The following is a 20,143-nucleotide window of genomic DNA, read 5'->3' as shown; positions in this document are numbered from 1 at the left end:
GTTAGCAACTTTAAGCGTTTTGATCAGGTAAATTTAGTATTTTTAAAACCCATACGTACTCAAGGCTCGTAAAGTAGGTGCCTTTAGGACCATAAGACACATGCATAAGAGACGGGTCACGGGTAGATGGTAAAAAGTTGGGAGCTTGAACAGAGAAAAAATAAATCAATTCAAAAATGGTTTATGTTCAGGTCCCGACAGAACGATTTCTTTTACTGATCGGTTGATGCTCGTGGACCGATATATCAGTCACCGACAGAATTCCGCAGTTCATGCATTGGTGATATGTTGGTTATATCGATCTGTTGTTTGCATATCGAATGTCATCTGTTGAGCTAAATTTGTATGGGCAACCATTGTTGCGAGTTGCATAGGATGATGTCGGCCTTGATGGCTATAGTCCATCCTATAAAAACAGTCAAGAGCATTGTGGTTTAATTTACCACATGTCTGACATAGTGCTTTGTTTGACTGAAAGATGGAACGAGAATATTGCTCTGTAGAGTAGTTATTGCTGTGTAGAGTAGTTAATGGCTCGTTTGGGTATTGAATTTTTAGAATTAGAATTGAATTTTATTTCTATTTACAAATATCGAGGTAAAAAATTGTGTTTGGGTGTTGAATTTTGAGATTGAAAAATATTATATTTTAATGGTAAGAAATGATTGGAAGTTTAAAAAGTTGTGTATAATGATTGGTATTTTGAAAAGTTGTGTGAAATAATAATTTATTATATATTGATTATTTAATTAAAAAAATAAATAATTTTTTTTTAAAAAAAAATAATTGAAATCAAAATTAAAAATTAAAAAAAAAAAAAAAAAATGAAGGAAGGGGTGGCCGCGCGGCCACCCCCAGTACTCGGGGGAGGCCGCGCGGCCTTCCCCAAGGGTCGGGGGTGGCCGCGCGGCCTCCCCCAAGCTGGCAGCCACCCCTCTGTTTTTTTTTTTTTAGTTTTTTTTTCTTTTTTTTTTATTTAAATTATTAATATTTTATTATTTAAATGTCGGACCCACGCATTTTTTAGTCAACTTTTCCTGCGCGTGGGTCCCACCATTAATCTGAAAGACAGCCTTGAGTGGACTCAAAATTCGGGTCAAAATCCGAGTTTTATGCGGGTGGGTGGGTTTTAGAAAAAACCCGAGTGGAATAATTATTCCACTCAGTTGCCAAACACTCCAGATTTCGACTTGGGTGGCTGAGAAGAAAACTTGTTTTGGGGTGACAGGTACTTTGGTGGGAAAGGTTTGTGTTTTTCGTGACCTAAGCTGAAAATGATATCCAAGATTCTAAATTAGAGTATACATACGAACGGATATTAATTGTCCACATATGTTACCCGCACATATCCGTTATCCGCACATGTGGATGCGATTAGCAAAAATCGATAGTTTTAGAGTATGTGGCTACCGTTAATAACCACATCCACATATCATTTTTATATATATATATATTTTTTATATATTTTTATATATATTATAGTTAATATATTCAACACAATACCATCAATGTCCACTTACGAATATGTTATAAATAGATAATTTATGTTTTTATGCTATAAATTTTTAATATATATATATATATTTTTTTATGTTGGATTTGTAATTTATGTTTTTTTATGTTTTTTTTTTATTTTTTATGTTTATGCTCATTGAATCATGTATAAAAAAATATATAATTGTTTTTTATGAACATTGATTACTAAATATGAATATTTTGAGGTCGTATTCATCATTTTATTTTATTTTTCAGTTTAAAAACTTTTAAAATAGGCCCGTTACCTATTGTGAATATCAGATAATAACCGCACGGATGCGGATAGTAAAAAAAAATAACGCGGATAAAAATGCGAATATCTAAAACTGATACTCACATTTTGCAGATGCGGATGAAAATGCGGATATTGCAAATAACTACATCCACATGGACACTCTTACTCCAAACTACACCTAGAAATAGGATTGTCGGGTTGAATAGATATGTCAAAATAATGTGGAACTTAAAGCTAAGCAACCATGCATGTGCACAAACATTTATCAAATGTAATGAAAGCAATAAAACAATCTAACACAAATAATTTAGTGACGAAGTGAAAACCATTTGAGCTCGTCAAAGAAAAAATTCACTATGAAACAAAGTCGACTGTTTTAATTGAAGAGGAGCTGATCTGTTGTAACGTTTTTCATCTGTTGGTGTTTCTCATCCGTTGCTGTTGTGCACTCATTTAGTTCATGATGGTTAACAATATCATCATGAATCCCATATTAGGATATCCAACTCGAAGACTAGAAATCCTAAGAATTGGGTTCAATATGAATAACGAATCATAAGGTGACAGCAGTAAGAAATGCATTATTATTATTATTATTTTAATTCAAATTATGATAATTATCTTTTTTATTGTGCCAATGCATTTATTCTGTAATATTTGGAAGGTTTGAGTTTGTTTAAAGACTCTTATAGCTCCATGTATTCTCTAAAACTATTTTGTGCATGAGAGGGGCATGAATTTTTTTTTGGGTGCAAACAATGCTTTGGGATCACGCTCGGAGCAAAGCCGAGTCTAATCCGATTTGTGTGGAGGGTGCCTTGCACTAGTCCGAAGTTTGCCCTTTAGGGGTAAGTACACGAAGTGGTTTCCTTGAAGTTTCCCATCAATAATAATTGTAATAGGAAAACACTTCACTTATCAGTACTCCTGATCTTTCATCACTTTTATAATCATAACATCAAACTTTAAAAGATGTCAATTTAGGGTCACCATCTTTCAATTTTTTGCAATGTCAACTCTTCTATCAAAATTAAAGGTTAAATCAAACGGTTGACAAGTAAAATGTCTCTTATGCCCCTAAGATGTTTATAAAATTACAAAAATATCTTGATTTAATTATTAAAAATTATTTTTAAAAAAAAAAAAAAAATCAAGTCTGACCCACCGCAGGTCACGAACCTGACCCACCGGTGGGTCTTTGTGACCACCGTGGGTCGGTGCATGGGTCATATTTGTTCCAACTTTTTTTTTTCTTTTTTTTTCTTTTTTTTTTAAAAAGAAATGAAGGTATTTTGAAAATTTTGATTTTTCTGTTAAATTTAACGTTAAATTTGAACATGCAAGAGGGTTGACATTGTAAAAAATTGAAAAATAGTGATTTTTTAAGTTAAAAGGTATGATTATAAAAGTGATGAAATATCAATAATGATAAGTACCAATGAAGTTTTCCTTAATTTTTTTTTTTTTATAGAAAAAAAATGTCATGAAATTCACATCGAATCTCAATCTTTGCATATACGAAAATGTGAAAAATATTGCATATTGGAATAATGCATGATTGACAACAACACTCATTTCTCAACGTCACAGATTAATTGATTCTTGGCTTGCTTTAAAAAAGCTAAGAAAACCCATTCATCTGCATGTGATCAGCTTGCATTCGCTAGCGACATTGGCCTACTACCTCCTCCCTCCTCTTCCAAAACCCAAAACAAATACAAATCAACAAGAAGAGAAAAGACGAACCCCAAAAACCACTCAACAGTACTGAGAGTTTCACTCCTTGGCCGGGACAAGGCTGCGTCGATCAGTTTGCCGAAATGGAATATATATATATATATATATATATAGATGGCCGAGTGACTCAAGATTAAAGCTTGAGTTGACAATGGCATTCTACTGAGTATAAAACCCGTCGAATGTCTTGTCGACCTTCGTTTGTCTGCATACGGCAGCACGTCTGGCGGTGTTGACTAGGGGCCACCATGCCCACCATGGCTGTGGGCATTTGAAGAAATGAAAGGCCCTCTTTTGTTTTCGCCCCCCCCCCCTCCCTCTTTTAATCTTGATGGTGACCTTAGTGTGCAATCACTAAGATCCCACTATATAAGTGGGTTTTGGAAATTAAGAGGCCCTCTTTGTAGAATGTCTTTTTGTAGGCATAGGATGCAATAAAAAAACCTAGAAATTAAAGAGGAGTTAAAAACATTGGTGCATGAAGGGATGAAATAGGAAGAGTTTTGTTCCACCTTTGTTAGACATTCCTTAAAGAAAATGGACCCCAAAACCGAACACTTTAGAAACATCCCTAATGAAGATGATGCTCTCTAGCTATTGGCTTTGCCCCGAATTGATGAACTATGCGCACGTGTGTCATCATCATTGCGCATACGTGCGTGGTAGACCGAATTATTCTGTCACCCGCACGTGCATAGGCCCCGGACACGCTCGGTTTTGGGGTGTTCATATAAAGGGCCTTGATCCGTGCATAAATCCCACATTTGTGGGCCAGAGGCCCATTTAAAAACATTTGGACGGACTTGATTTGCTTGAAATTTGAACCGTCCACGGTGGGTGGTGATCGCAATTTAGACATGCTTAGAGGAAATTGCAGAAAGTTAAAATGATGAGATAAAATGCTTTAACCGATTTTGACTTTTGTTCAAACTCTGGCCCACACGCAAATATTGCATTGGATTCACGCTCTCAACTAAAAAGAAGAGATAGATAGAAAAAAAAGAGAGGCAAAGTTATAGTTTTCTTAATCTTGTTTGGGAGGGGAGAAAAGAGACATCACTTATAGCTCAAACAGTGTTAAGAAAGTTTTGTGAAAAGTTCTTCATTCTCCCTGTAAAACGATAAAAATTGATAAATGAGCTTGTTAGGGTGCCAGCTAGTCCCACTCTAATGCTCAAGTTTTTTGAGAGAATGTGTATGGATGCTTAATAACAATAATTTCAACTAGAAAATACTTGAAGGTTCATTTGTATTTATATTGAGGAATTGAATCGGTTTCCCTTAGATATGGAGGAAATCGATTCTCTGATCATGGGTCTCCATGTATCTGGAATGTGGGTCTTCGCCTGTCCGAATCGTGGGTCTCCATGTATCCGAAACATAGGTCTTCACCTGTCCGGATCGTGGGTCTTCATGGATTTGGAACGTGGGTCTTTATGTGTCCGGATCATGGGTCTCCCTGAGACACTTCTGGGTATCTCGGAATCTTGATATTTCCGTAGCTTTTCTCAAGTTGTTCCGGGATGAGCTTGGGCTTTGTCACCCAGTAGATCACGTAACTGGGCATTTTCTTAGGATTAATATAAGTAGATGAGTTGAGATAAGTTGTAGGCCCATTTACTAACTATTAGGAATATTTCCCAACAAACAATATTTAAATTAATTACACAAATGCAGTGTAATTATCGTTGAGACTTTTGAAACTGAATTTGTATTGGTTTCTCTTTTTTCTGCAATCCCTTCATTGGACTACGACAGTGCATTTTTGGCTTCAGACTCTTTCCTGTGGTTGTTGCTAGTTTCAAGTAAGGGTTCTGTCGTGGAGACTTTTGTAACCAAATTTGTGTTGGTTTCTCTCTTTCTTGCAGTCCATTCATTGGACTACAACAGTTCATTTTCGGCTTTAGCCTCGTTTCGGTGTTTGTTACTGGTTTCCAGTGGGGGTTCAAATAGGTTCGCCTTAATTTGTGCTTCATTTTACTTCTGTAACCGCCTTGTGCGGTCCTTTGAGAAGACCAGGTCACTTGTTTAACCAATTTCCTACTATTTGTATTAATTTTTGCACTCTCTTAGTTTGTATTGGTTCTGTTATTGGGGTCCCATCCCATTTTCATTTTTAGAATCATCCGAAGTGGGAAAGATCCTCCATCGTACCCATTTTGTTATTAAATTAGAAAAGAAAAAAAAATTACACAAATGTTAAATGATTGCAATTGATTGTTAGGTCAGGTGTTAAGTGATTGCACTCTTGAACGTTAACTTTTTTGGCAGTGTCAAATAGGAATTTGAGTCATTAGTCATAACTTATCCCTTAATCATTCCTTAACCAGACTTGATACCTCTATTATATAATTGTGTAGTCATTTCACAGCTAATACAGCTAATTAGGTTCATTTTTATAAGTTTTAGACATTATTAGTGCAATTTATTGCATGGACCAGCTCTATTGATGTGGCCCTTATGAACAAACCCTAAGTGATGCGAAAATGGAAGTTTCCTTTTGGATAAATTTCATATATAATGTTGTCTCATATCTTTGGCTCTCCCCATGTAGAAAAAATTAAAAGAAAAAATATCAGAAAAAAAAGTGGGGAAAAATATACTTTGAAACCCCCCCCCCCCCCCCCCCCCCCCCCCCCCTTTTTTTGTTAAAAAAAAATAAATAAATAAAATTCGCCTCCAAACTACTAAGTGTGACTAGGGTTGTAATTGATTCGAGTCGAGTATTGAATGTTTAAGCTATATTCCTCTAATTTTATTCGAGTTCGGCTTATCACTAAGTTTAATAATTTGTTCAAGCTTGACTCATTTATTATTCGAGCAAACTCGAACTTATTCACGAGTTGCTCAATTAATTAATTTATTCCTTATATAAAGAAAATACCATGATTGTCTCTTTCTTTTTCTTTTTTTTGTAAGTCCATATTATTTATTACTTAATTCATTATTGCTAAAATTTTATCATTTGAGTTAATTAAACAAATTACCTCTTGAATCTTAAATAATCCAATACTGAGTTTATATGTATGTCCATAAATTCATTATGTACACACAAACACATAATTAAGATAACACGAACCCAAGTCAAGGAAATTAGAGCAGTATTAATAACTATTTCAAAAATATGCTGAGGTGGATCTTGTGTTGGGGATTTACCCGGCCGGTGCAGCCATCACTTGGATCTTTGAGCAGTCTGAAAGATTTCAATAAAATGAGTCAATTAACATACATTCTCATATGAAATTTCTCGCCGACGTACGACAAATACAATGAAGCAACTATTTGTCTTTTGCTTCTTTCACGCTTCTCTCTCGTTACATTAATGTACAACAATTGACACTTGTCTTGAAACTAGTTGCAAGTTCAATGGTATTTTACATTGATTTACAACAATGAAACTACAACTACTTTTTGCTTCCTTTACCCTCCCACTCTTCCTCACTTCGATGAACATTTTCAATTGAAAATTCTCATTAATGTACAGAGTCATTGCAGCTTCCCTCCGCCCTCCTCTTTTTTGATTGTTAGCTTAGCTGTATCAGAGATAAAGGCTTATTCAACAGGGCCGTAGAATGGAATGCAATGGCTGTAACAAGGATGGCTGAACAGTGACCTGCTTCAGATCGGCTAATATCACAAGAAGCTCGTTCCTAGAGAGAGGTCACTCAAACTTGAGAGGATTTGTGAGCGAGTTGTTCCAATCTGATGAGCAATTTCAAGCTGTTCCTCCAACGGAAGCATCTCATAACTGGAAAAGGAAGACATTACAGAGTTGCTTGAGCATTCAACATCACATAATTGCAGAACCAAATAATAATAACAATCACAACAACAGTGTACCTTTGTACCTTTGTTTTTTAACAAGATAATTAGCTAACACCCATTGTCAGACACAGAACAGAGTAGAAATAAAAGAAGGGGATACGAGAGGACCTATAGAGAGAAGACACGGATAATAGTAGGGATAAAAACAAGGTTATAAGATCATGAACACATCTCATCATTTTACAAGATTTCTTCTGATATTTTCTGAAATTGAAAGACTTTGACCTCCTGGGCCTCTCCCAAAATGGGAGATCTGAATGGGAATTTTTTTTTTTGTCTTTTTTTTTTTTTGTAATTTCCTTCTATCTGCATCTTTGAAATTTATCCATCTCATTATTTCACCAGACGTTAGATCAATCGTACCTCGCAAGGCATAGAAATGTTTGGAGGAAGATAAAACTTACTGGCATAGCAGCTCACAGTCAACTATGCTGTCAGGGCCAGGTCGATGAGCCTTTCCATTTGAGCAGAACTGGCGAAAAGATCTTGGATTTAGGCCAGCAACATGGGGAACAGCATCAACAAGCTTTCTTTGTAACGACTGCAGCCTACGAAATGTGAGTTCATCAAGAGGCGCAATACAACCAATGCTGCCATCCAGGGTACCAAATAACAAAGCAAAGCGATTGGTTTTGTCAGAGCCTGCAGCTGCACTACTACGATCAGATGAAGTGGAAATCATCTGCAAACGCAAGAACTTAGTCACATGGGCGCCAACATGAAACTCAGCCCTTGAAAGAAGCTTCTGTCCTTTCCAGCTCTCGGACATCTTTGGTGCATAATAAAATATCTGTTTTGGCACACAGAATTTGAGTCAATCGTTTCACAAACTGCAGCATTGATGTCAACTTTCTTATTAACAAGTAAACAAAAATTTATAAATAAATAAAAGGGTAAACTACGCTTAACCCTTCCAACTACCACATAATTTGCAATGTCCCCCCAAACAACAAAATGTTGCACTTGAACCCCCAAATTACTTAGCTCTTTCACTTAGCCTCCTCCGCTAGGAATTTATGTTAAATCCGATGGAAAATGAGTCACACGTGATACACATGATGTAAAATGTTCATTATACCCCCTATCAAATGTGTAAAAATACAATGATGCACGTAAAAAAATTATTTGTTGTGGGGATATAATGGACATTTTGAGTCGTGTATTGCTCGTAACAGATTTTCTATTGAATTTAAGAAAAATTCCGGGGGGCTAAGTGAAAATGCTAGATAGTTTGAAGGGACATTGCAAATTGGGTTGTAGTTTGAGGGGTAAGTGTTGGTTCACCTAAATGAAATAAGAATACAAGCCCTAGAAATGCAAGGCAAAGTTGTAAATATACACTTCATAGATAAAGCATCACAAAATCTAACAAAATCTGATTAAAAATCATTGTTATTTGTGAATTTTGCATAATTAAGGAGTGACTTATTTTCCATTTTCTGCTTCTTTTTGTTTTTTTTTTTTGATAAATAATGTATATTTATTCAAAGAGCAGAGGATCGCAACCCAAGCACACAAGATGTATACAAGAGAATCCCTAATCCATAGAGACAGAAAAAAATAAAGCTAAAATACAGAAAAAGTAGAAACAAAGTATTCCAAGTCACTCTTCATGTATACAATATTTGCAGCACCAACTTCTTTAAATTGAGCAAACCATTCTCACAATCGTCAAAGCTGCGTGCATTCCGCTCCCGCTGTAGACACCACATCAAATACAATAAAGCCATCCTCCATAAGTGCAACGCCAGGTGGTTGCCCAGCTGTCCCCTCCAACTTCCCAACAACTAGCTCACCCTTGAAGGCATAACCCAAGCAACACCAAAGAGCTAAAGAAGCGCACTCCACATCTCTGTTGCAACCACATACAACACCACTCCATCACAATAGTATTCATCTTACGTAAGTTATCCAAGGTTAAGATTTACCTTAGAGTTGCCGTCCACAAAGAATGCCACTCTCGGGAAAACCGTGACTTTCCAAATACTCTTCCAAGGAAGAGTGGATTGTACAAGAGTAGACAATATCTGATAGTAAGACTTCACTTTAAAGGACTTCCTTTTTTATGGGATCCAACAAATTGTATCCTTGCCTTCATACCTCACTTTTTGAGAGTACAACTCAAAAAATCGAGAGACCACATCCGCCTTTCAATCATGCACAAGTTGAGTAAACAAAATATTCCGTTAAAAGTTACCATTTTGGATTTGCATATTCTCCTCCACCCATGCATCCTTACCACATGTAATAGTGAACAACTCTGGAAAGAGGATCTTCAAAGGTAGTTCCCCACACCACATATCATGCCAAAAGAACACTTTAGAACCATCGCCTACCTCATATCGCACATGATGTGCAAAACCAGCCCACCCCCTCCTTATACATTTCCACACTCCCACTCCAAAGGGTCCCCCTACCTTCTTGGAGCACCAACCACCCCTCATATTGCCATATTTGATGTCCACCACCTTCCTCCACAATGCATCATTTTCCATAGCAAACCTCCATAACCACTTACCTAGTAATGCTCAATTAAACTGAAGCATGTTTCTCACCCCCTAACCCCCCCTAAGTCCTTCGGAGTACATACCTTGGACCAATATACCAGATAAACTGAAGCATTTTCTGCTTCTTTCTATTGTTACACATGTCTACATGTTAGCTCCTGAGATAATGAGGTGCACATGCTGCCATTCTATTTTATGCAAGTTACTAAATAATTAAATATCAATGACAGGCCGAGTGACGCAACTAACATAGAGATTTCTCAAGGTGAAAGGGAAACAATTAAGGGGATGATTTTGCTGCAGTTCTGGTTTTCAATTTGAAGCTTATTCTATTTTACTATGTTAGGTGTATTTGAGGAAATTTATATGTAGATGCATTAAATGTATTTACCTTCTATGATTTATTTCTTGGTCATGTGCTCGCTGAGCTGGGTTTGATCAGGGTTGGTTTTAACTTTTATTTAAATAGCTAGGCACTTGGAGCCCCAATTTGTCATTATATAAACACTGTAAATAAAGGTAACCACAGCTTCGAGACAAAGTTCAAATCATATAGTTTTTTTTCTCTTTATTTCATCGCAAGGGTTTTTGGTTGGAAACCCATTGCTTGTGAAAGTCAAGCCTTGCTTGATTATTGCTCTTGTTTTACTATCAATTTACCTCATTCCTGGATTATTGACACTCGCTTTTGCACCAAATCAAAATATACTTAGCTTATAGTGAAGACTGAAGACTAAGAGATCTTGATAGGTTCTGGTACCAAAACAAAATGTAATTTTTAAAGAGACAAGATCTTAGAAAACCTTTTTCCCATAAAAAGATTTGTTCTTCCAGCAACTATTGACAGTGACATTGAAAGTGCTGCTAGTACAAAGATAAAAAGTGATTTTCAGGTCCTAGGGATTTGGAAGCAAGACTAAGGAAGAAGATAAGACAGAAAGATGGAGAGGTAAGAAGGAGATACTGAAGGTCAAAGGTACACATTTTCTGAAGTACAAGTATAATCAACAGAAGATAGCTGAAAGAACAAGGTAATTTGCCAAAAAAAAAAAACTTCCTACAGGAAATCAATAACTTTATGCATGATGACTGGGTAGATTGCAAGGGTAGACTTGACGAGACAAAACTTCCTAAGTTTATGAGTCAGGCATCAATCAACATGTAAAACATGTTCCATGGAATCTATTCATTTACGCCCACAAATTCAGAATTTCTGCTGACAAAAGCATTTTCTCCCTTTGTTTTGAATTTCGCTCTTTATCTAATGTTGGTCCATTGAAGAACATTATCGCAAAGGCCTAAGCATAGAGACTTAAAACTCAACCTTACATCTAAAACCATCTTGTGCTTACACTTCATAGCTGAGACTCTCTTCATGCTAACTCGAACGCTACATCCTACCCAGTATTGTTTTTAATACACAAAAAAACAACATACTCTCATGATATGTAGTCAGTCTTTTTCAAAGAAATATTTCAACGTCATATTGTCTCTAGCAGAGTTACTTAATATTGTCACCTTAGACCAGGCAAAGTACAAACAATACAGCTTATTATAAGGTGCTAACCTGTATGTTCTTTTGATCATCTGAAACTATGAGACTCAGAGTACTTCCATCAATTAAAAACTCCGTTGCAAAACAATCAAGGGAGCCAAAATCCTTGGCTAATAAGCTAAGTTGAGATCCCTGCTCCTTCCAACTAAGGAAGTATATGCTTTTGTGAATGTCACCAAGGAGGATAAAATTCTTGACCTGCAACAACAGTATAGAAATAGAAGAAGAAAAGAACCATTAACAGGAAGCTTATATTGCTCAGGGAAGAGTACACTTAAATATTTATACATATAACATTAAATAAATGTGTGTGTGCGCGCGCGGGAGCATATGCAAAGAGAGGAACAATTGGGCCTTTGAAGGAGTGGAGCTGCAATTACCAAAATGAACCCTTGGATTTCAGTCTCTCTTTGGTTCCTTTCAGTTTTTCTTTTCTGTTCCTTTTTTCCCTGGGGGAAGTGTGTTCTCTTAACCCTATTAATATCAAAAACTACATTTTCTTTCTAATCTTCAAATCACTTGGTACTTCTCTTGTATACTTTCTATGTATTATGACGGTGCTCCCTTTTAGGCATTTTCTGCTCAATGAATTTTGTGTTTAAGAATACGCATTATGTATTTATCTGGGTCCTTTTTTCTTTCTTTATTTTTTCATGGGTACCTACTGATTTCTATTCTTTTTTGTCTGTTGTCTTCTCCCAAAAAAGTAATTCTTACAAACATCTGGGAACATCAAAACATTGCAAAACCACATAATTTGCAGACATATCATAAATTCAGGCCACTGAAAACACAATGTCAAGGACTGGATCCAGGCTCCTAAATGTAAAAGACCAAGTAAAAGAGATACTGATGTTGAGAAAATAAGACATACAATATTTAAGACCAAGTAAAAGAGATACTGATGTTGAGAAAATAAGACATACAATATTTAAGCTCACGACATATAATGGAGGAGCATCAAAAAATGCAACGCCATTCAACTCAGTGCCAGTCCACTTGTGTAAAATTATTTTAGGACCTGAAGCTATCAACAGATGGCCTTGAAGAGAAGCTAAAGCAGATATAGCACCCTTCAATTCCTTTGAGTAAACCTCTGAAACCTGAAAAAGTAATGACTACATTAACAAAACAGGTACGTTTTTTGGTAACAATTAGAAAAACAGATATTATAGCAAAAATACAATGAGGGTTAAATGGAATGGAAACTTCTGACACAGGTTGGATCATCTGGGGTAAAAACGCAAAACAACATAGAATTGAATCAAATCATTAGAGGTTATTGGATTCAAAAAAAAAAATACCAAAGTTTGAGGATTATCAGTGTTCTTCCCAACAGAAAATAAAAGCACACGTCCTCTTGCAGCAACATCTTCCCCTTGGACGTAAGCAGTCCCAATGGCCAAAAGAGTTTCATTCTCTTTAGTATTTGTATTCTGCAATAAAGAGCTAAACAAGTAAAACAAGATTTTCCAGGCCAAAAATAAGAGACATGGTTAAGCAGACACCAAAATATCCTATCCACCTCTCTCCAGAAACCAAAAAGGCAAAGGTGTGGAGGGAAAAAGAATCAGTTGGATGGCTAAGAAACAAACTAACCAACAGTGTAACCACTCGCACGGTTAGGGCATTTTCAGAACTCTGCATTGGAATTGTAGCCTTAGTTTGCCACGGGCCACCAGACTTTTCTGGTTCCAGAATGCGGACCTCAAATTCTTCTACTGTGTAAGTTCGGTGCAGTTCATCAGAACCCAAATTATGATTTTCAACCTGATGACCAACTTCTTGATCAACCAGGGATGAAAGAACTTGATTCAATGGCTTATGAACCTGATCAAATTAAATAGAAATTGCATTACTGCTGAAAATAAGCTCCAGAAAAAATAAACCAAAGCAATTGCATTAAGCTTCAAAACACTGAAAATAAGATTTTAGCTTGCCATATTAGTTTCAGTGCAAGAGAGATCTTAGCACACTAACATCAGATGTTTCAAAGAAACAAACAACTTGTTTGTCTTTCAGTATGTATGAAAAAGAGCAACATACTCTGCATCGAAGTAGAACTTAAGAAACTCAAAAGGCGTCAGAAATTCAACAGACAAATATACTAACAACTTGATAAATAAAATTTGTGTAATAGAGAATAAAAAAGTAAAGGGAATGCTATTGTCTGCATAGATGCATTATGTTCCATATGTCTGACATGTGCCTCTGTCAAATTTGTGTAATGCATTATTGTCTGCATAGATGCATTTTTTTTTTGCTGCTTTTGGCAAGTAATATGATGCCTTATCATTGCCAACCATGACTGAAAGTAGAAATCAATAAACAATCACCTATCAATTTCTCAATCAAGCCATGTGCCGAATGGACTGAAATAATTTTTCAGCAACTCATGCTGTGAATGGGGCAAGCAATAAAACAATTTACAGTGACACCCAGATTTAAGTTAATGGATGCAGTAGGATGAAGAGCAAAAAGGACATGCTAATTGATAAAGGAACACTACATGCATGCTATCTGCAAGCTTGAATTTCATGGGACGAAAATTGTCCCTAAAACAAGATAGAAAGGATAGCGCACCATCAATGTGCAAGGAAAATTTATGTGCATGCATGCATACTCCAGCTTCTAAAAATTTAATCATAAGATTTTTTTTTACAACATAATGTGTGTGTGTGTGTGTGTGTGTGTGTGTGTGTGTGTGTGTCTTTATATATATATACGAAAAGATGTGAATGTACTCACAGGAACTGAAACTATAAGAGGGTATAAATTCTTCTCCGCAAAGTAAGTGACCTGATGTGGAGTGCCTCCCAGTGGAATCTAAACATAAGAATGAAAATTGCCAATTGCAAAATTGCTGATGTAAATAAGTGTGACTTTGTATAAGAACGGAATTGATAAAAAGAAAAAAATATAAACGTACTTTTTGCACTGGCCAATAGTTGTCATAGGTCAATACAGATGGCAGTTGGCAAATTTTCAAAATACCCTAGAAAGCATAAACATAAACATAATGTATTAAAATGTGTAATCCAGATTCAAAAAGAAGGGAAAAGTATATATATATATCCACAGAAAGGATCCGTGATATTCCCATGCCTGTGATGTAACATATATGAGCCCATGATTGCAATTAACATTGTGAAGAACAGTGAAGGCAACAATAGATCCATCACATAGCTGCAAGAGAAAAGGTGGAACTTAATTAGAAAAAGTGCACATTTAAGAACATAATAAAATTCAAAATTTCCAGACACCAAAAACTAGACAACCATTTTCTTTTTGATCTGAAATCTACACAATGACTGAGGAACTAAATTTATAAGCAAGCTTTCTGCAATGTATAATGATACAGTTAAAATTAGATAAAATACACTCAAAATGTCAATTTTGTATAATGATAAAGTTAAAATTAGATAAAATACACTCAAAATGTCAATTGCTGACCATTTTCTTTTTATAACTGACAAATGCAGACAATTTATATATGCACTCTATAATAAAGAGAGTAATATGTCATACTTCTCTCAACTTCTGAAATTCAGTTTCAGATTTCAAGTGGTCAAAGCTGGATGGCCTTGCATTTGAATCCATAATATGAGGAGGAGACCACTTGGTTAGAGCATTTGTTTGAGAAAAGTGAAGTTATGGAGGTGGTGAAAGGTATGAACAGGAATAAGGCACGAGGCCCTGATGGTTTTACTATGGCTTTCTTCCAAACTTGTTGGGATGTGATTAAAGATGTTATGAGGGTGTTTTATGAGTTCCATGCTAGTAGCAAGTTTGAAAAAAGCTTCAATGCTACATTCATTGCACTCATTCCGAAGAAACCTAGAGCTGTTGATGTTAAATATTTTCGACCAATCAGCCTAGTTAGTGGATTTTACAAGATAATTGCAAAAAGTCGTAGCCACTAGATTGAAAAGGGTTGTAGAGAAGATCATTTCAAAGCCCCAGAATGCATTTGTCGGAGGTAGGCAAATCCTAAATTCTTTTCTTATAGCAAACGAATGCCTAGATAGTAGGATTAAATATGGTGAGCCAAGTGTCCTTTACAAATTGGATATTGAGAAAGCCTATGATCGTGTTAACTAGGAGTTCTTATTATACTTATTGAGGAGGTGTGGCTTTGGGGAGAAATGACGGAATTGGATAGAACATTGCATCTCTTTGGTGCGCTTTTCTGCTTTGGGGAATGGCACTCCTGATTTTGTTTGAGACAGAGCGATCCCTTATATCTCTCCTTTGCTATTTTTCATAGATAAAGGCTCCAAGTAAAATGATATTTGCTACTGTAGATGGGGGCTTTCTCTCAGGCTTTTCTGTAGGGTCAGAAACTCTAGTGTGGTTCATATTTACCATCTTCTATTTGTGGATGATATCCTACTTTTTAGCAAGGCAAACCCAAAACATCTACGCTTTCTGTGTGCCTTATACTCTGAAGCTGTCTCCAATTTGAAAATTAACCTCAGCAAGTCAAAATTGGTTCTTATGAGTAATATTGGCTTGGCCAGTAGTCTAGGTTGCATGGTGTCTTCTTTGCCTATGAATTATCTCAGCCTTCTTTTGGGAGCTCCTTTTAAGGCCAAGGCAATTTGGGATGGCGTTATTTAAAAATTTAAGCATTGTTTAGCCGGGTGGAAGAGGATGTACTTATCTAAGGGTGGAAAGATTACCTCAATAAAGAGCATATTGTCCAACTTGACTGCATATTTCTTGTCTTTTTTCCCCATTCTTGTTGGTGTTGCTAATCGCATAGATAAGGTTCAACAAGATTTCTTATGGAGTGGGTTGGGCGATGAATCCAAATTTCACCTAGTAAGTTAGTCCAAGATTTGCGCTCCGTTCTATGAGGGAGGGTTGGGGGTCCGAAACTTAAGCATATTTAGTTATCCTCTTCTGGAGAGATGGCTTTGGCACTATGTGCATGAAAGAGAGACGTTACTAAAGCTTAAAGAGGAAGTAGTCGTTTGTCTAGAGAGGTTGGACACAACTGTGGATGGGTTACTGGGCAGTGGGCCTAAGATTAAGGTTGTGGATTTAGACAAGCCCAGCTTTCAGGATCGGGTCCCAAGTTTCTACTGAAGAATCCTTTGGGTTCTCAACACAATGGTGGAGTTTTATCCACATCCAAGGTTTGGGATGGTAAAGGGTCTAGTAAGCCTTCGAGGGCCATTGGTTGTTCAAATCCCAAGGCTAAGGTTGTTTTTAAACGTAAGCATATGTCAGGCTTGGGCGTGAGTCAAGTTGTTTTTAAGCCCGACCCAAAAGGTAAGGCCCCTGCCTCCAGAGAGCAGCATTCTTCTCCTGCCTCGTCAAGCTTGGCCTGTCCGTTGGTGAGGTTGGACGCGGGTCAAGCCAGTGACCCAGGTGCGATGTCGTCAACAAGTGGTTTTCACACCGCGCTGCGAACGCCTGTCCACGGGTGGTTCTCTCGCGGTGGGTGTTCCAGTGGGGACCTCAGTTTGTCCTCTTCTGGTGGGTTTGTTGTCTGGTGAGTTTTTCGGTGAGAGATCGGGGGTCGTCATTTTGCCAGAGAGGGACCATTCAGAGCAGAATCAGCCGATGAGTACGATTTTGGACACTGATCTTGCAGTATTGCCTCAGATGACGACGGTGGTTGAGGCACTGCATCCTTCAATGGTGGAAGTTAGAGATCGGGTGTCGTGGCCTCTTGGTCCCTGTTCAAAAGTGCTAGTGGTGGGAATTCTGGTTGGCAGGGGAATTTAGTAGTGGATTCGAGTGTCTCTCAAACGATTGGGTTGGGGTTGCCGATAAACCACCTTTAGTGTTCTCATTCTTTGGAAGCAAGGGTTGATGCTGGGGCTTCCAACAGCCTGCCTCTCGAGTGTTCAGATCTAGTGTTTCAGGAGGGTGGCCAGCTTATTGAAGAGGCAGGCAGTGGGGGGGACTTGCGTGTTACGGCTGAGATGGAAGGTGAAGCTGGTATGGGTAGGTTGCCGCCTCTCAATACCTATTCTCCAACCTCGGGCGGTCTATCGGGGTACTCTAATTGGGTAATTCAGGGTGCAAATGAGATTTATCCCATTGTAGGGATTTAGTATGTGGGTCATAAGCTGCAACTGTTGGCCGTCTTGAGTTTTCTTGAAGAGGAATGCCGTAACGGAGCATTGGGAGCCTTGTCAAGCGGTGGTACGAAGGGCAAAAGGGAGGTCAAGAATCTGGAGAGTTCAATTAACTACGATGCTAGAGGTTCTTGCTCAAGCCGCGGTAAAAGGAAGGCGAGGAGTCATCCAGTTGTGTTATGAAGCTGAGGATTCTCTCTCGGAATGTGACGGGGTTGAACAAGAGGAGCAAACGCCTAAGGATTAGTAACTTGCTCAGAGATTGGAAGGTAGATATTATTTGCTTCCAAGAAACCAAGATTCATGGTTTGTCACGTAGTTTTGTGCGCAGCTTATGGGGGTGCAATCATGTGGACTGATGCTGTTTGGATTCTAGTGGGCCTCCAAGGGCATCGTGATCATGTGGGATAACAAGGTGGTGGAAAAGGTAGATGTGTGTATGGGGGATTTCAGCCTCGTAATCTCCTTCAGGAACATTGTGGATCAATTCATCTAGGCCTTTGTAGATGTTTACGGTTCGAATTTTGGTAAAGATAGAAGACTGCTTTGAGATGAGTTGGCAGGCATTATCAGTTGGTGGAACATGCAATGGTGCATAGGGGGTGATTTAAATGTAACTCAATTCCCTAGTGAAAGATCTGGTGAGGCTCGTCTTTGTTCTACGATAATGGACTTCTCTGATCAGGGTCTCAGGGATCTCCCTCTCACTGGGGGCTCTTTCACTTAGTTGCTCTCTCAAGATCCTCCTGTATGGTCTAGGATTGATCAATTTCTTGTCTCCCCAGATTGGGAAGCTTGGTTTCCTAGGGTTTCTCAGAAGAGGCTTTCTCACCTCTATTTGGGCCACTTTCCAATCCTTCTTGATTGTGGTGACGTTTGTAGGGGGAGCAAACCTTTCAAATTTGAGAAAATGTGGCTTAAGGCAGAAGGTTTTGTAGGGCTGGTGAAACAATGGCGGGATTCTTATTCGTTTCAAGGTACGCCTAGTTATGTTTTAGCATGCAAGCTCAAGGCTTTGAAACTAGATTTGAAGAAATGGAATAAAGAGGTATTTGGTAATGTAGAGAGGAACAAGAGGAAGCTTTTTGAAGATCTTCAGGCTCTCGATGTTGTTGAAGAAAGTAGGGCTTTAGTTGAGGAGGAGCTACTAAAGAAAGCAGAGGTTGTCAAAGAGTTCGAGAGGTGTTCTCTTATGGAGGACGGAGGCAAAAATCTAGGGTGATGTGGTTAAAGAAATGGGATAAGTGTACTAGATTCTTCAACTCCATAGCCAATCCAAATGGAAGGTAAAATTCGATGGATTCCTTATTGATTAGTGATACTCCTAATCAGACAGAAATAGGCAAGCACATTGTAAAGTTCTATCAAAAACTCTTTACCAAGCCGAGTAGGTGGAGGCCTATGGTAGATGGTATTTCCTTTGATTTTAAGGTTAAATACATTATTGGTACCTGTGGTTTGGAAACTTTATTTTTTGTCCCATGTGCTTTCATTCGTATCACAAATGGTACTTGTGGTTTAAGAAAAGACCAAATTGGTACTTTCGTTAGTTTTTCCATTAAAAAACTAACAGTTGGACACGTGTCAACTCCTGAGAGTAGACATGTGTGAAACCGGCCATGGGGTGGCTCAGCCACCCCTCTTCTTTTTTTGTTCTTTTTTTTTTCATTTTTTTTTTAAAAAAGTTTTTAATACTTTTTTTTTTCTTAAGTTTTATTATTTTCAATTTTTCAATTTTTTATTAATTTTTAAGGTTTTTTATTTTCTGTTTTTTTAATTTTTTTACATTATGACACGTGTCTACTCTCAGGAGTTGACACGTGTCCAACCATTAGTTTTTGGATGAAAAAACTAATGGAGGTACCAATTTGGTTTTTTCTTCAAACCACAGGTATCATTTGTGATACGAATAAAAGTACAAAGGACAAAAAATAAAGTTTTCAAACCACAGATACCAATAAGGTGTTTAACCCTTGATTTTATTTTGGAGTCTGAGACCAGTTGGTTGGAGAGAGCTTTCAAGGAGGTTAGGAAGGTAATGTCAGCTATGAATGGCGATAAGGTGTCGGGTCCTAACAGCTTTTCTATGGCTTTCTTCCAAGCGTGCTAGGATGTTTTGAGTTTGGACATCATTATGAAGGTGTTTTACAACTTTCATGCTGGAGGTTTGTTTGAAAAAAGCCTTGATGTTTCATTCATTTTGCCTATTCCAAAGATTCCAGGAGCTAATTCCCTCAGACTTTCGACCTATTAGTCTTGTGGGAGGAATTTACAAGGTTATTGCTAAAGTTCTAGCAAATAGATTGAAGTCAGTTTTGGAAAAGGTCATATCCAAATCTCAGGGTGCCTTCATCAAGGGTAGGCAGATCCTCAATCCAATCCAATCCTAATTGCCAATGAATGCCTTGATAGTAGGTTTTTGAAGATATAAAGACATCTATCGTGGAGCTACGGAAGCGGTTGCTCAATACGTTATATATTTGGATAGCGTCCCATCATAGTTTGAATGTTTTCACTTATGTAGACTTTTTAAATTTATTCTCTGTTCGTCCCTTTTAGGGGTTCTCTTATATACTTCCTGTGTATAAGGGTTGCGCCCCTCTGCGCTTTTTTTTATAAATTGCAATTACTTATCAAAAAAAAAAAAAAAAAAAGA

General features: G+C 37.4%; 1 protein-coding gene across 2 annotated transcripts in view; it reads right to left on the bottom strand.

The window, feature by feature from the left end:
- Positions 1 to 6,709: 6,709 nt before the first annotated feature.
- Positions 6,710 to 20,143, bottom strand: part of LOC133861864 (cleavage and polyadenylation specificity factor subunit 1) — a 50,559-nt gene continuing 37,125 nt past the window's right edge. For both annotated transcript variants that reach the window (XM_062297683.1, XM_062297684.1), the window contains 9 exons: positions 14,501 to 14,581; positions 14,325 to 14,390; positions 14,144 to 14,221; positions 12,995 to 13,225; positions 12,700 to 12,831; positions 12,322 to 12,498; positions 11,408 to 11,593; positions 7,738 to 8,123; positions 6,710 to 7,256 (listed from right to left, as the gene is read on the bottom strand). In XM_062297683.1, the coding sequence (XP_062153667.1) occupies positions 7,142 to 7,256; positions 7,738 to 8,123; positions 11,408 to 11,593; positions 12,322 to 12,498; positions 12,700 to 12,831; positions 12,995 to 13,225; positions 14,144 to 14,221; positions 14,325 to 14,390; positions 14,501 to 14,581 (1,452 nt within the window). In that variant the 3' untranslated portion in view covers positions 6,710 to 7,141. The remainder of the gene's footprint in view (positions 7,257 to 7,737; positions 8,124 to 11,407; positions 11,594 to 12,321; positions 12,499 to 12,699; positions 12,832 to 12,994; positions 13,226 to 14,143; positions 14,222 to 14,324; positions 14,391 to 14,500; positions 14,582 to 20,143) is intronic.

This window comes from Alnus glutinosa, chromosome 2 (assembly GCF_958979055.1).
Source record: "Alnus glutinosa chromosome 2, dhAlnGlut1.1, whole genome shotgun sequence".
In the NCBI taxonomy this organism is placed as follows: Eukaryota; Viridiplantae; Streptophyta; class Magnoliopsida; order Fagales; family Betulaceae; genus Alnus; species Alnus glutinosa.
Note: the sequence above shows the minus strand (reverse complement) of the source record. Positions and strands in the feature narration are given on the sequence as shown.